The 15,322-nt window shown below is 38.7% G+C and overlaps 1 protein-coding gene across 1 annotated transcript in view; it reads right to left on the bottom strand.

Annotated features, from left to right (window-relative positions):
- The window catches only part of ntrk1 (neurotrophic tyrosine kinase, receptor, type 1), a 41,688-nt gene extending 29,987 nt beyond the window's left edge, over positions 1-11,701 (bottom strand). Inside the window, exons 1-6 of the mRNA XM_032557972.1 lie at positions 11,148-11,701; positions 6,695-6,769; positions 6,376-6,447; positions 2,994-3,062; positions 1,397-1,551; positions 1,053-1,195 (exon numbers count right to left, since the gene is read on the bottom strand). Of these exons, the coding sequence (XP_032413863.1) occupies positions 1,053-1,195; positions 1,397-1,551; positions 2,994-3,062; positions 6,376-6,447; positions 6,695-6,769; positions 11,148-11,344 (711 nt within the window). The 5' untranslated portion in view covers positions 11,345-11,701. The remainder of the gene's footprint in view (positions 1-1,052; positions 1,196-1,396; positions 1,552-2,993; positions 3,063-6,375; positions 6,448-6,694; positions 6,770-11,147) is intronic.
- Positions 11,702-15,322: the final 3,621 nt, after the last annotated feature.

The following is a 15,322-nucleotide window of genomic DNA, read 5'->3' as shown; positions in this document are numbered from 1 at the left end:
TTAGAAACAGCTTTAGCAACTAATCCTAAATTCACCATTCCTCATTTGCTCTAAAATTCCCAAAATACAAGGTCAAGATTTTGTGCAAATCTCTGGAACCAGCTTCACTGAGGGAACATATTTTCTGCACCTTGTATTAGCTACATCCATTCTGACTAGATTAGGACTGTTCTGGATGATCTAGAGTCCTGATGAGTCTCATAGCACGTACGAGTTCTCTGAATCTTACTTCTGCAGAGACATTGAGGAAATCTGTTAGCATAGTTTCTGTGCATCAGGGTTCAGAGTGATGCACAGAAGAAGAGCGGTTGCAGCTGATCCACTGGGCCTCTTTGAGGGCACATGCAAATCTGTGTGGCTTAGTCATCAGAGAGCATAAAACTGGACTGGCCACATTGGCCTCTTGCCAGGGCTACAACCTCATGAGATCCACAATGGGTTGGCAGCGCCCCAAGTACGTGATTTTACTGCTCTTGGCACCAGAGATGACAAAAGCAACATGGCTGGTCAATACTCTGACTTCCCCCGATAAAGAATCTCATCATGCAGTTGCAATAAAAAAGCTTGGTGATAAATTATGCACCTTGCTCTTTGAACGTGGAGTCCAGCATATGCTGAAGTCCCTTCTACAGTAGAGTAAAAGAGAACACAACCCGACAAGTTGCTCCCAGAATTGGATATGCTGGTTGTTGGGAGACTGAAGCTAAGTTTTCAGGCTAGATATACATGCTACCTATAGCAGCCAAGCTGAAAGTTGGTAGAGGACCAGAAATGCACTCCACAGATTGCTACAAATTAAACATTGTTTCTCTTAGAAGCAGCATTATTGTGGTAGGGTTTGGAAATCAGCACTGAAAAATCTTCTTTTGACTAACATGAAAGCAGCTGCATCATAATTGGTTAAAATGACATTTTCAAGTATTTAGCCACATTAAATGGAAGTGAAGTTTTCACTTCCAGTTATTCTCTTCAATATTTCACTCCAAAACTGAATTCAACAAAACTAGCAGTATTTTGCATAAATACAGACAATGTCCTAAAATCCTTCCTACCTGGACAGTAAAGTTAGATGCAAGTTCTTTCGTTTGCCACATCACTTTGGGGGTGGGACTCCCTGTCACCCGGCATTCAAACATGAGGTTTCCTCCCTCTCTGGTCTTCAATTGTGATGCGTAAATGGTCACCTCAGGCAAACCTGGGATCAGCACAGAAAGCAGGATGAGCACTGTCGTGGTAAACTGGAAAATGTTTTGAAATACGAATAGTTAATATTCTCAAGTGTACTGGATTAGGGCTTGTGATTTTAAGCGATGGATGATCAAACCCATCATCAAAGGTTAAATAGCTTCATTCCCACAAAAGAAATGTGAAGCATTAGAACAAAAACACAACTCACTGCAATTATCGATCTCCAAAGAACTGAGGGATAATTCCTCATCGTTGGACAAGCAAAACAGCATCTGGCTGTCGATGTCGCCACGATCCTCGTTCTGCCACTGCTGCAGCCAGAAGAGGTCACATGAGCAGACGAGAGGGTTGTCCCTTAAAATCCTGAAAAATAAAAGCACATGAACAGGTGGTGGCTTCAGATTTGACAAATAACTCTTCAGGATTTAAATTATTCAGGGCAGCAAGAACTCAAACAACTAAATGTTTTCCAGTAACCTCATCCATCCACTCACCCAGATATCCAGCTTCTCCTGCGGAATACCAAGGTATTTACTGATCAGAAGCTCTTTCCAGGAAGACTAGAGTCTCTACCAGAGTTTACATATCCGCACCCAAAATCAGGCATTCAGGTAGCATCCTAATCAGAACCTCAAACCTCTGTCAATGGAAAGGATGGCTCTAATCTAAGCTCCCATTGAATGATCATTCATTTGGGTTGAATCTCATGTTGAAGTCTTCCATTCTTTGAGCCATGACCCATAACGTATGACCACATATAATGGTTACACTACAGATTAACCAGCATGTTGAGAACTTTGGCTTTTTGCACAACTTTCTTGCTTAATAAAAACCACGCTGACAAAAAACCTGATCAACACTTTGATTACCAGAGATGAGGCTCCAATCCGACTCACCATCTCCATCCTCCCACCATTTATATAACCAAGACATCAATATACTGTTCCTCCACTTGAGGTAGAGACTCATGTCTAACTAATAAGGAGCATTCTGCCTTTATAAGCAGGAAGGAAAGATGGACAATAGACTGTAATCCATTGATCGAGAACACATTTTCTCTTTGGACTTGTTTGATCAAAGGTGTTTAAAATAATTCTCCAAATGACAGGTGAACCTCAGATCCAGCAGAAGCAACTATTATCCAATAGTTCAGATCTTTATGTTGCCTTTTTTCATGGCAGTTTGCTCATCCAGTGAAAAGAGAGTTTGTGGACTGGTCCTGTGAGTCGGGTGCCAGATTTGATTTTACAGGTCATCTATTTTTTTGACCAAAGCAAGAGCTCTGACTTCTTGGTGGGGTTGGATTCTTTTAGGATTCCCCTTCATCACCAAGCCTTTTGTGGTGTTGATGGACAGGATCTGAAGTTGTAGCTGGTTTGGGAAGTTCTATGTCTCATTTAGTCTTTTTGCAGATGACATAGTTCTGTTAGTTATTTAAGCCATGACCTTCAACATGCACTAGACTAATCTGAAGTGAGATGTCTTTTTATCACTTAATGATTCAAATATCTGTGATGAAAAGCTACTGGAAACAGGCACCAGCTCCCCAGTAATGCTGCACGGATAAAGAAGGTATGGACAATGAACGGATGGAAGAAAGTCTAAAGAAACAACATCTTTGGAAATGCCTGCTTGACAATGCCTTGTCAAAATGACAAGAATGTCTCACTGTTTGTAGGGAAATTAAAAAAAAGAGGCATGAATAGTATGGTTGAGTCAATTTTTCATTCGCAAGTAATAAATGTTCTTTCTGACACCTTTAATCAGGTTCAGTTTAACTTTTGCAGAATTTGAAGATGACTCACAGGTTGAGCAGAGGCAGAAAATGAAACACTCTCCAGCTGATGTGCTCCAGAAAGTTCGACGCCAGGTTCCTGCAAAACAAAATGAAAAAACGCAGAAGCTTTTACAGTTCATTAAACAAAACCGCTGCAAGTTCCGATTCTGCCTGCACATATCAGCCATTTCAAAGCGGAACGAGAAAGAAAAAGATCAACTGAAAGATCCTTAGTTTGGTCTTTTTAATTTTTTTACATTTGCTTCCTTGTGGGTTTCACAAGAAATATAAATTTTTCCCAGAAGACAAACTGAAAGGAGCGAACTCTCTCATTTTTTCAACTCTGGTACTGTGTAGGAGTCAAGTCAAGCTGGGAGCTGATTGCTTACCTTCAGAACAATGTGTACCTGCTTTGAATTACACTCAGTGGAAAACGTTAATGCATCCAAATTGGTTCTGATCAATTACCCCGGCAAGTATTTCACAACGACTGGGACCAGCGTTCATGAGCCCACCGCAGCAGACCTCTGTTCACTGCTCAGTGCATTAGGTAATTAGCCCTCAGTCACAAACAGTTCTTGGTAGAGAAATGCTGTTCTGCTGCAGAACTGCATTTGGAAAAAAGTCCATCTCGAACTTTCGTCATGACTCAAATATGTCAGCAATAACGCAATGAACTGAGTGCAGTTGATCGTTCTGAGTTTGAACATAAAAATTCAAACTTATGAACACAAATGAAATGCACCAGCAATGTTTATACCTAATATGAATTAATAATGCTGACACTAAAGCATTTCTTGCTACTTTACTTGTCAATTTGTTTTGTTAAATCAATAAAGATAAAAAAGTATCTGACATAAAATAGTAATTTAGCTCAAACTTTTTCAAAATGGGTGATTCCCATGGAGTTACAAACTAAAGACTTGTAGTAGAGGATCAACTGAAGGTTGATAGGATTCTGTTCATCCTTCAAAACATGTATCAGTTTTTGTAGGATTTATTTAATACCTATTTCTGAATTTTTAAGCTAGAATCATATAAAAGTACCCAAGTGTTACTACATTTTAGCATTGAAACATATACTAATTAAGGCCAAAACATTTGCTTCAAGGCTCTTTTTCATATTACAAATGTAAAAAAGCATAAAATCAGACTTTTTTTATATATATAAACTGCTTTAAAGCTAATTAGGTTAGTTGTCTTCATTACTAACATACACACATTTGTCACTGTTTTTGTGGTAAAAAAAAAAGGATCAACATTTGTCAAGATGGTCAGTGCTTTAAGTCGATAAAAATAAATGCTGGAACTCCTCTTAATGTCAGACAAATATGGGACAGAAACATGGGTAATATTTTTATGTCGATAAAGCTGCTATAAACATCACAGGAGCTTAACATCAAATGTTCTTTAGAAAAAATATGATGAAACTGTTTTTGAGAGCTTAGTGTCTCAATATAATGTTAGAAGTTCAAGTTCTGAATTTCTCTGATTAATTTCATTATTAAATTTGTCTTCACAAAACAATTTGGGTCTTAGGGTCAGAACATATTATGAAAATTTAAATGTTTAAAATGTTAATTTCTCCATGTAATATATCTATTATATAAAGCATTCATAAAAATAAACTTTCAAAAAGATTTTTTAAAAAACACCATGAACTCATTCACTGGTTACGTGCACTAACCTTTCAGTTTTACAGTTTAGCCATTATTTTTGAATTTCCTGCTTAAGAAATCTGAAATACCTTTAGGGTTACTGAATCTTCATTCTTCTAGTATAAAATATAATACAACACTTTATCCCTAGTTTGCACCTTCAAGTGCTTTAATGGCCCAAAGATTGCAGTGTGAGCTTTTGGAAACATCATATTTGAGTCTGAAAACTTTAAAAAGGAAAGTTTGAAGGACTCCTGCAAGTGGAAAAAAAATCCAAAAGAAAGAAAAACACAGAAAAATCATCAGAAAACCTGAAATGTATAAAAAGAAAATCCAACTGCTTGGAATAAAATTTCTGCACTAAAGTAATTGCCATGTTTTTGTCTTGCATATAGATAATTTGTTAATATGAAGAAAACATTTATTATTGTGCCTCTCTTGTGTTATTACTGACACTATGCCCCATATTTTTTGGTCAATCCTCCCAGGCCACTTAAATATCATCACAGCAGAGCTCAAATGATCCTCAGACTTTGAGAGGCTGTAAATAAACCTCCCTCAGAAGATGACAGAAAGCCACACTGGGGAGCGCGCATGGAAACCAATACATAATCACTGTGACAGGGCCAAGGGTTCAATTATTTGTTTTCCTTGCTCCCAAAAGTTCATGTCAGATGGGTTAGCCGTTGGGGCTTATCCATTACCGGCTCGATTCCTCCTCCAATCCACAGGGGGAGAGCGGAGCCGGGAATAGCAGCTCGATCTCTTTCAGCCACATAACAGCAGAAATGTTATCAAATCTGGGAGGTTTGAGTGTGGATCAGCGCAGAAGGAGAAACTGGCTTAACCAGCTCTATTTTTTTAGCTTGCGTTCAGACCTTCCTAATCTTAGAAATACATCCATATCAGAAACCCCCACACTCCAGCCAAGCCTAGCTGGCCCCTCTCCCACAGTGAAATATTGATTAAGTGATAATGGACCCTTAGTGGAGTGTATTTATTATGCATCAGTTGTCGATAATCCGCCAAAGTGAGCGAGTAAAAGGTGACTGGTGGATGTCTTCTCCAATTTCTTGAGCATCCCAACCCCCCCACTACACCTCTTCAACCATCATCTGAAAACCCGCTTGTCTTTCAGAGGAACAGCACTGGACATGTTGCACACGCTCAGTAAAACGATGAGGACAAGATGGTGCCGATAAGCATCAGCTGTTCATGAATACACCGACCTGATGGTTTCATCTGATATGTTTCAGTGAAGATGGGAGGCCAGACGGCTCAGAAGGAAAACAAAAGAAGACAATAATAATGTAGGTTAAAATAAACTGTTTGCTACAGGGTTTCCAGATTATCAGACAGCAACTTAATAACCTGTTTTTTATATAATGATGAGTAGTGTCCTGTAGATTTATAACCCTTCAGTTTTTTGTGTTTATCAAGTTGAAAGATCTGAGCTACATAAGAACAAAGTGAAGTGAAAGAAAACTGATGCATGAAAAACCTGTTTTCCCATTTAGCTCCCTTAACTTCGATAATCCTGGATGAAAACACCAAAGCTCTGAAAGAAAAATTTCTGAGAACCTCAAATATCAAGAAACCATTTTTTTAATTAAAGAATTTAAGTTCATAATTTTAGAAGAGCAGACAGACTTAAGAAAATTAATATTTAAGAGGTGACCAGCAGGGATGAACAAGGAGAGAAGCAAACCGAACAAAAACACATCATTTCTCATCACCAGTGAGGACACTTACACGTACTGCAGCTTCAGGTTGTTTTGGAAAGCATTTGCAGAAATGAACCTCAGTTTACATGATGTGACGGTTCTGAGAAGGAAAAAGAGAAAAATAAATATGAAAAGACAATACATGAACTTCAACAATCAGCATTTTGGTTGACCTATTCCAACTTTTCTGTCATTTTAATGCAAATATAAGTGAGTAAATTCTGAGTAAACATAAAAGGTGAGTTTTAATAAGAAACATAGATGGTTTCTCAGAGCTGAAAGAGTTGAATATTACTCAGAATTTGACCCTCATTGTTAGTTTGGAGGACAAAACATAAACTACTTACAGATTTTTCAGCTCTCTGTAGTTGGCAAGGTTGACCTCTGTTATGTTCTCCAGACCTGCTTGGTTTTCAATGTAGCTAATTAAATGGAAAAAACACAGGAAGATAGAAAACATGGAGATAAGACACAATTTCTCATGGCCTTAAGCTTTTGTTGTTGTTTGGTTAAATCCTTTGCAAATGGGGAAAAAAGAAAATAAGTACAAGACTTAAAAAAAAGTGCAATTATTAAATTTTCTTGAGAAGGACAAACTACTGTAGACACTCAACACAAGAGGCTTTTTTGAGTTCAATGTCTAGTTCGGACAAACAACTGAAAAGGTTCAGATTTTCTTCTACTCTGAAGAAAATGGGTCAGAGTATAAAAGAACAGGCAGAAAAATAATACATCACTCTTCTTGGAGGAAGAAAACATGCATCAAAACTTTAAAGTAAGAGGTTGTTATAAATTACTTCGGTAACACTTTATTTGACGGGTTGTGAATAAGACTGTCATAAACATGACATAACCTGTCATGAACATGAGTAAGTCTTCATGAATATTTATGACTGTTGTCATAAAGTGTCATTCGGTAAATCATGACACTTTTAATACAAAGTTGACATTATTCAAAATGTCTTCGTTATGACAACTTGACATTAACCAAGAAATCATGATTTGACATAAATTTGTTATAAAAGTATTACCGTGCCAAGCTGCTTTTTCTGGTCATTAATTTGTGTTGTAAGGCAATTTTCTTTCTTGTGCCAACATGTCTATCATTGCTGATATGCAACAGTGTGATGGAGTTTGTTCTTGTTGTTCTAGTTTGGCTTTTCTAAAAACCAAAAGACTAACTTCTGACTTTTTTATGTTTCCCGCTAAAGAGATTCTCTTTTCTCTTTCTCTTTTAGACTGTATTCAGTCTAAAGGAGTAGACTGAATACAGGACACAATAACTGACAAAAACCAACAACCCCAAAGAATCAAAACCCAGAAAAACAAAGGTGTACAGATTATCGGATTATAATTTTAACCCTAAAACTGTCAGAGATTTGAATAATTTGGGTTCAATTGTAATCACAATCTAATTTTTCTGTAATTCATTAAAATATTTCATACCAATGAAATTTAAATTCATTAAACGGTTTCAAAAAATTATTTGCTCACAGATGGGAAGTGATACAAGGATCGTGTTTGGCTATAAGACATGAGTACAAATTGGCAAAGAGGTGAAGAAAACAAGATTACTGACTCCTCAGTTGCAATCAAAGAGCCCAGATATGAAGCAAATCTGCAGTTTTTCATCCCACAGAAACTGTGGTGATTGTGCAGTAGAGAAACTACAGAATGTTTCAATAAAGCTCATAGTGAGAAACACGACAGAGAGTTAAACAACACGGACTGAATCTTTACCAGAGCTCCTGTCAAGGACACCGACACAACTACTGAGAGGAAAGCAGAGAGTTTGAGATGTAAAGTGGTTTTATTCCAGATAACAAAGCTAAACATGCAGCAGATCAGGAGGAGGGTAAAACTCTAGCCGGTCTTTGGAAACAGGTCGTGGTTTGAGTCTGGCCTCCTGACCTGGAGTGGGACGAGAACTTGAGGCGAACCAATCAAAACTGAACATAATTTGAAATTATCCTTCAAATTTAAACAGTAAATTAAGAACGTGGAAAATTTTAAAAAATAGAGGCAACAACCCAAAACCTGTTCAAATCAGTAGCTTTAGTTTCAATTTCAGCATTTAGTTTCCTTTCTTCCAAATAAGTACAAGTAATCAAAAGTTTTATTTTTGGGGGGGTTTATAAAGATGCAACTATAGATTCTGAACAATACTGTCCTATCATGAACTTGAATATTTATCTTGCTAAATTAGGTCTGCAAAGCCTCAGATAGTTTGGAAATGTCCTTGAAAGAGTATTGAAGTGCAAAAAAATTGGCTTTCAAATCTCATTGCTGATGTCTTCCCACCATGGCATTGTGCTCACACACACTTCATTTCAAACACACCTGTTTTTATGTTGAGGGTAATCTGCTAATTAAAAGCATTTGATCAGTTAGATTTTCTTCTTAAATCCCATGAAAGCAGCTTGGTTTTTCACTAAATTCACATGCAGAAGCCTCTTTTTTGCATTAAGTTACTGATAACCAAAATCTGTTGTGCATTTGTTTACATCTGAGGGCAGATTTGTTCATTTTTCTTCTGTCTTTAGGCTAGCTTTTGCTGCCAGTTTGTTGTTAATATTTCATTGCTACACTTAAATGTTAGGTTATTTTTTAGATATTCGTTTTATTTTTTTGCCTGTATTCTTCTGGAACTGTTTTTTTGGGATGTGTCCCTGCTTGAAATGAGCTATAAATAAAGTTGACTGAAGGTGCAGCCTGCATTTCTCTCCCTCTGAAGTGTGAAGAGCGGAATGCAGACATAAAGGGATTACATGAATGCAGATATTTTCTGTAGTGTGCTTGCTATACTTTCAATATGTGGCATTGTTTCAAATTTCCACTTCCCTGATCGTCAGCTAACACACAAAACGTTTATGTTCATGTTTGATTGACCTGCGCTCCAGTAATGTGATTACAGGGCAGGTGGGCCCAGGATCGCCCATCGGCCTTACTTATTGGATTGAGGCAAGTGGGTTGTATATCATCTATTGTTCCTGGGTGGGGGCATTGACTGGCAATTCACAAAATTGAATTTACAACTCTGCGTATGATAAATTTCGGCCTCTGTTTTGCAGCTAATGGGCCCTTGTTTGTTCCACGCATCGCCTTTATTTCCCTGCACTGCCAGTACGCAGAATTGTTGTTGGTCGCTGGCATGTTGGAGCAGCTCGGTAAACAGAAGCCCGCTCTCTTATTGATTGAACATCTGAGAGAGACTGTCGTGTCTGAGCTCTGCGAAACAGGCTGCAGATACAAGGAAATACCTCCGAGGCAGGAGAGAGAGGAGGAAAGAAGGAAGGAAAGAGGAAGAAAGTGGCATATAGGTGAAAGAAATTGGCAGCAAATTGACTTGCTCTGCCGAAAAAAGCGTTTCACAAATGTAGTTCCTTCTTAACAAGTGCTAATTGCTCCAATCCGGGTCCAGGAACAAACAGAGAACAGCGTGTCGGTGCAGAGAGTGACATTTAGTTTTCCATGCTGGAGCTGATGGTGGGTTGCTTAATAATACAGCAGCTCTCTCTAAATCACAGGTGGTCACTTTCTGCTGCTTTTTCTGAGCAAAGTTTTAAAAAGCAGACGTTAAATAACAGTCTTCTGCCTGCAGACGTGCTGCTGCTGCTGAGCGAGAATTCTCCAACCTTAGCCGGATTTGATTCAAACACCTTCCCACTGCGGTTAATCTGTCCATCAGGCAGGTAATTATACAAACACTGGCATGTTTGATTGCAAAGATGCACCGACATCAACGTAAACCAGCCTTTACAATGAGAGATCATCCTTTTTCTGCTTAGAAACTTAAAAGATAAAATTCACATTGAAACAATAGAAATATTAAATATCCTCTTCAGTTTTGGCAAATCACATATTTTAAGATGCAGATAGTTGTGGTTTGTTAATTTGAGAAACATAATAGCCTTTAAATACAAAGTTGTTGTTTATGAAAGCAAATGAAGTGCATTATTTTGTCATAATTGCTGTTAAAAGTCCAAATTTTTACACGTTTACACTTGATAATAGCTACACATTGCTAATATAAAAAGAAAAGTCTGTCCTGAAATACTAAGATCAATCCGACAGAGTTAAAGGGGGTTTCTTTAGTAAATTAGAGCTGAAATCTCATTAACATCTAAAAGCAACATTTGAAAAACCTTAAGGCGAATCATCAGTTACTACAGGTTTGTCCCAACAGCAGAGAGACTAAAGTTCTTCAAGTCAGGACTGAAAACAGAACCGTTTTCCTGCAGAGGTCTGGGATGTTTTCATCATATCTCAAACTGTTTATGTGTTAAATTTGCAGTTTATAATGTCTTTCTTCTTAATTATGCTTAACTTTAATGTTTATTGTTCTGTTTAAATTCTTAAGTGTAATTCTTTTAATCCCATTCCCTTTTTATTTTAATGTTAATCACATTAATTTGCCTATAAATGGGTCCATGCAACCAAACTTTCCTTACCTAAACGTCACAGTATTGGGTAACAAGGAGTTTATGTTACATTGAGGAAACACAACAATGCTGGTTTTAAATATGCAGATTAACCTTCAGTCAGATATAAGGAAGCGCTGTTCTAAATGCAAGTTGATTTTGGAATAATAATGAGGGTTTTCTACAATAAAAAGTTACTGGTTAGTGAGAAAACTACACAAAGTAAATCCAAATCACAGCTAAAAGTTGCAAAGACAACTAACTAAGACAATCTGAGCAACTTCATCACTAACTAGAAGTCAGAGAGAGGAGAATTCAACTTCAAGCTAACTTTAAATCATGTGGTTGCATGCTCACTCAGGTAGGAGTCCATACTCACATTTCCGTCACGTTCTCACTCTCTTGAAGCGCCAGTGGCGGGATACTGCTTATCCCATTGGGCTCCAGGCACTGCAGCATGGCAGAAGAGCACCGGCAAGCAGACGGGCATCCTCCCAAGGTGAGCGCAGGCGACAGGCTGAGCAGGACGAGCACCAGAGGCAAGAGGAGCGCCAGGGCCCTGGGAGCCACATCCATCTCTTTGTGGGAAGTATCGCCTGAGAGGGGAGCAGGAGTTGGTGTCTGAGGGCTTCACCTAATGAAGAGTTAATGAAGAGTGGTGGAGAGCTTCCCCACACTGCTCTCCAGCTGGTCAGGGTTTGATGGGGAGCCACAGCTGTACTGAGCAGCAGGAGGGGCAGGCACATGAGCAGGCTGAAGGCCCCTGGGGACATGCTGGTGGTGGGCTGGAGCTTCTCCTCTTTACCTCCCTCTCTTCTCGTCTCCTTCGCCATTCAGGGAGGAGCAACATATTAACATGGGCCAAAGTCACCAGACACCTCGGTGAGCATGATAGGAGGTGGGAGGGGCTGGAGGTGAGGGTGTGTGAGCAGACCCAAGAAGTCAGGGCTCTTCCTCCTGCAGCAGCAGCAGCAGCATCGCTCTGCACTGATGATCACTGATTGTTTTAGAGTTCACCGCCAGAGATTACAGACAGATCTAATGCATGTTAAAATGGAAATGCTGCTTTAACGACAAGAAACACATTTAGACCTAAAGAGAAACGATCAAGAGTCACCATGCAGCTTCTGTTATTGCAGCTCAAAACTAGAAACCAGGCCTGAAACCTGGATGTAGTGCTGGACTCTGACCTGAACATTCAGAGTCACATAAAGACAGTTGCAAAGTCGGCCTTCTATCACTTGAAGAACATTTCTAGAATTAGACGACTAATGTCTCAACAAAATCTAGAGAAATGCGTCCAGTTGCATTGATTACTGCAAAAGTTACTGCCTAAAAAAAACTAAAAATCAATCCTCTACCTGCAGCTGATCCCAAACACTAGAGACGTATCAACCCTCCTGATCTATCAGGTCTTCTGGTTCTGGCTCTGCTCTGCATCCCCAGAACCAGAACCAAACACGGAGAAACAACATTCAGCTTCTATGCACCACAAACCTGTAAAAAACTTCCAGAAAACTGCAAAACTGTCGAAACACTGAGTTCCTTCAAATCTAGACTAAAACTCACCTGTTTAGAGTTGCTTTTGAACCCTAATAAAAGAAACATTGATCAACACATTTGATGTCTATCAATGATTTCAACAATAGCACTTGACAAAATGCCATTTCCGTTTACATGTTTTCATGATGTAAAGCACTTTGCTGCTGAAATGTGCCATACAAATAAACTTAAAAAGAAAAGGGAAACACTTTATCATCATCAGCAATCACTGAAACGCAAACAATCCATGATCACCAAACTTCATTTGCTGGAAGCCCTGAGGCCTGATATACGAGCGCATTACTACTAGTTATAAGAAAGCAATCCAACCTGAGAAGAGCTCAACCTGTCAGTGAATGTGGCCCAGTGAAGGTGGAGAACTCCAACACAGAGTTGATTGAAAAGGCAGATTTAAAAAAAAAACACTTGCAGCAGTGTAGTGAATCAATAAAACAGAAAGAAACTGAAAACAAAGAAGAAGATAGACGTAAGGAGCCAATACCAAGACAAAAGAAGAGACACAACAATTCAAGAGCAAACAGAGAAAACATGACGCATCATGTGAGCAGAATTCAGGTGTGAGGAACCAAAACATGGAGAAGGAAAGACTAAAACTCCTGAACTGGACTTCAATGAAACAGGAAGGACCAGACTACAAGTCACACTTTTTTTCCATAGTGTGGCTGGTTCCGCTACTTATGTTTTTCCGTCTCCGTAACGCATTTTTTGGGTAGAGTGCCCAAAATTTTACTCAAGACAGAGTAGCACTATTTTAACATGTCTTTACACAAGTAACAGTAAAAAGTATCCATCCAAGAATTTACTCAATAAGAGTAAAAAAGTATTTCGTAAAAAGGCTACTCAATCATTTAATATTTAAAAATGCGCAATTTAACTCTAATACGGACCAAAACAGTCCTGCAAACCTTGGTCTCGGTTTGGTTGAAGTTAACTCTGGTGCGGTTCGACTGCATATGTGCATGCTAAGCGGGCCGAAAACCGCTCCAAAAGCAGGAAGTGGACTACAGCGAGTCGATGGTTTGTGGTTTTTACCAGACAAAAGTAAAATTTTACAACCTCATACCTCTGACGTCACTCCATTTTTGCTTACATTTTGTGAAGAAGGAAGTTGCGCTCATTGTCTTCTTCAGAGGTTTCTGTGTTGTTTCCTTTAGTGGTTCTTGGTGCAGCGCCACCACAGGCGAGGAGGGGAACAGTTTGCTCAAAGGATTTGGTTCGTTTGACTCAGTGCAGCATGAAAGCAGCTGAAAATGGAACAAATGTTACAATTATGGTTCCCAATATCTTTCTACATAAAGAAATCTTAACAGTTGTTAAAACGTCAACACCAATGTCAAACTTAATTCAACTGAAAGTTTGCAAAATTTCAAAGTAAATTAACACTTTAGAATTTATTTTTTAGACAATTCAATTCAGGGAATTCTAAGTGTGCTAAACATTTTTAAAATTAGTAAAAACACTGACATGCTAACCCGAAAGTTAGCTCCATTATTAGCACATTTGTGTATTAGCACAAGTGTGCCCAACACTGGATATTACTAATGAGACACCAATGGACACCATTAAAAGCAAAGTAACTGAGAAAATTACTGGGTTACTTATGTGAACCTCTTAGGTAACCCATGGAGTCCTTATTAAATCCCCAGGAATGAACTTATTTAGTTCCTATGGGGTCTTTACTGTGAGCTGGCACTTTAACTAAAACAAGCTGAGATGAGTCCATTTGGAAACTTCTTCTAAATTACGCTTTCATTCTATATTTTATTTGATTTCAATAAATCTCCTTTCCACATTGATATTTGAACTCTGCATGCCTTCACTGACCATCTGTCAACTGCAACTATCAATGTGCTGCAGAGACACGCCACTGTCCATCTCACATATGCTCTCTGTATGATCAGAGCTGGTTTCCTCCCCCGGGACACACACTGCGCCCCGCCCTCACCCCTCTTAGTCACTCTGCACATGAGCAGGGGTCAAAGTGTCCCGACCACAATTACTGACCATAAGCCAAATCCTCGTTTTTGCTGCTGTCATCAAAATTATCTGCAGGCTTAATTACGTTTCCTTTTACGCCTCCTTTTTCCTCGGCCTTAGCTCAGCAGATATGATGGAGGGACAAGGCACTCATTCACAGGGAAAGTGTGTGAGAGCTGATTGAAGCAGGAAAAAACAGCATGCGAAGGAACATACCATGCAAAACAAGCACATGCAAACAACATGCAATAAAAGCAGGATGCATCACCTGAGGATACTCATGTTCCTCTCATGTGTTCCAGGCTACATTAGGTAATTTACTGCACTTATTTACTTGTAACACATGTTAGCTGATTTATACATACTGTATGTCTTAAGGTTTTACAAAGCCAGAGAAATGTGTTATCCAGTGTGTGGGATTTCAGAGAAGGCCCTAAGTGGTTCAAGAGACAATAATAATAATATCTAACAACTTAATCAAATGACTAAAATATTAGTAATGTATTAAAATTATATAAAGCTTCTCCATAATACAACAGTGAAAATTTGGCCTGATTCTAGGTTTTCTTTCCTGTTCCTAGACAATGAAATGTCATAATTTATAGCTGTTTGGACTTTTAGTTTGATTTGTGTTTCTGTGTTTATTTCTTACCATTTTGTGTGAATTAATTTATCTTTCACCTCACCTTCGGCCTCCTACTCTGCGTATCTCTCCCAGCTGTTCATCATCTCCTCATTTGGCCCAGGCTGCTCCTCCCCAGCTGCATCCACTCACCTGTAATTAGCTCTTCTGGTTCCTTTGTCATTTCCGCTCCCTTCTCAGTATATTTAAACCTTCTATTGTTTGCTGACTCCTTACGCTGCACTTTGTTTTGAATCCATGACATCCTGCTACGCTTCTGTTTAATCTGTTTGTAAGATGTTATTTACACTTCTCTTCCCTTTTCCTGTCTCCAGTTTGGTCGAGCCATAAACTTATCCAACATAATAAAAAGGTTTTATTTACAACAGTGT

The sequence above is a fragment of the Xiphophorus hellerii genome, chromosome 3 (assembly GCF_003331165.1).
Source record: "Xiphophorus hellerii strain 12219 chromosome 3, Xiphophorus_hellerii-4.1, whole genome shotgun sequence".
NCBI lineage: Eukaryota > Metazoa > Chordata > Actinopteri > Cyprinodontiformes > Poeciliidae > Xiphophorus > Xiphophorus hellerii.
Note: the sequence above shows the minus strand (reverse complement) of the source record. Positions and strands in the feature narration are given on the sequence as shown.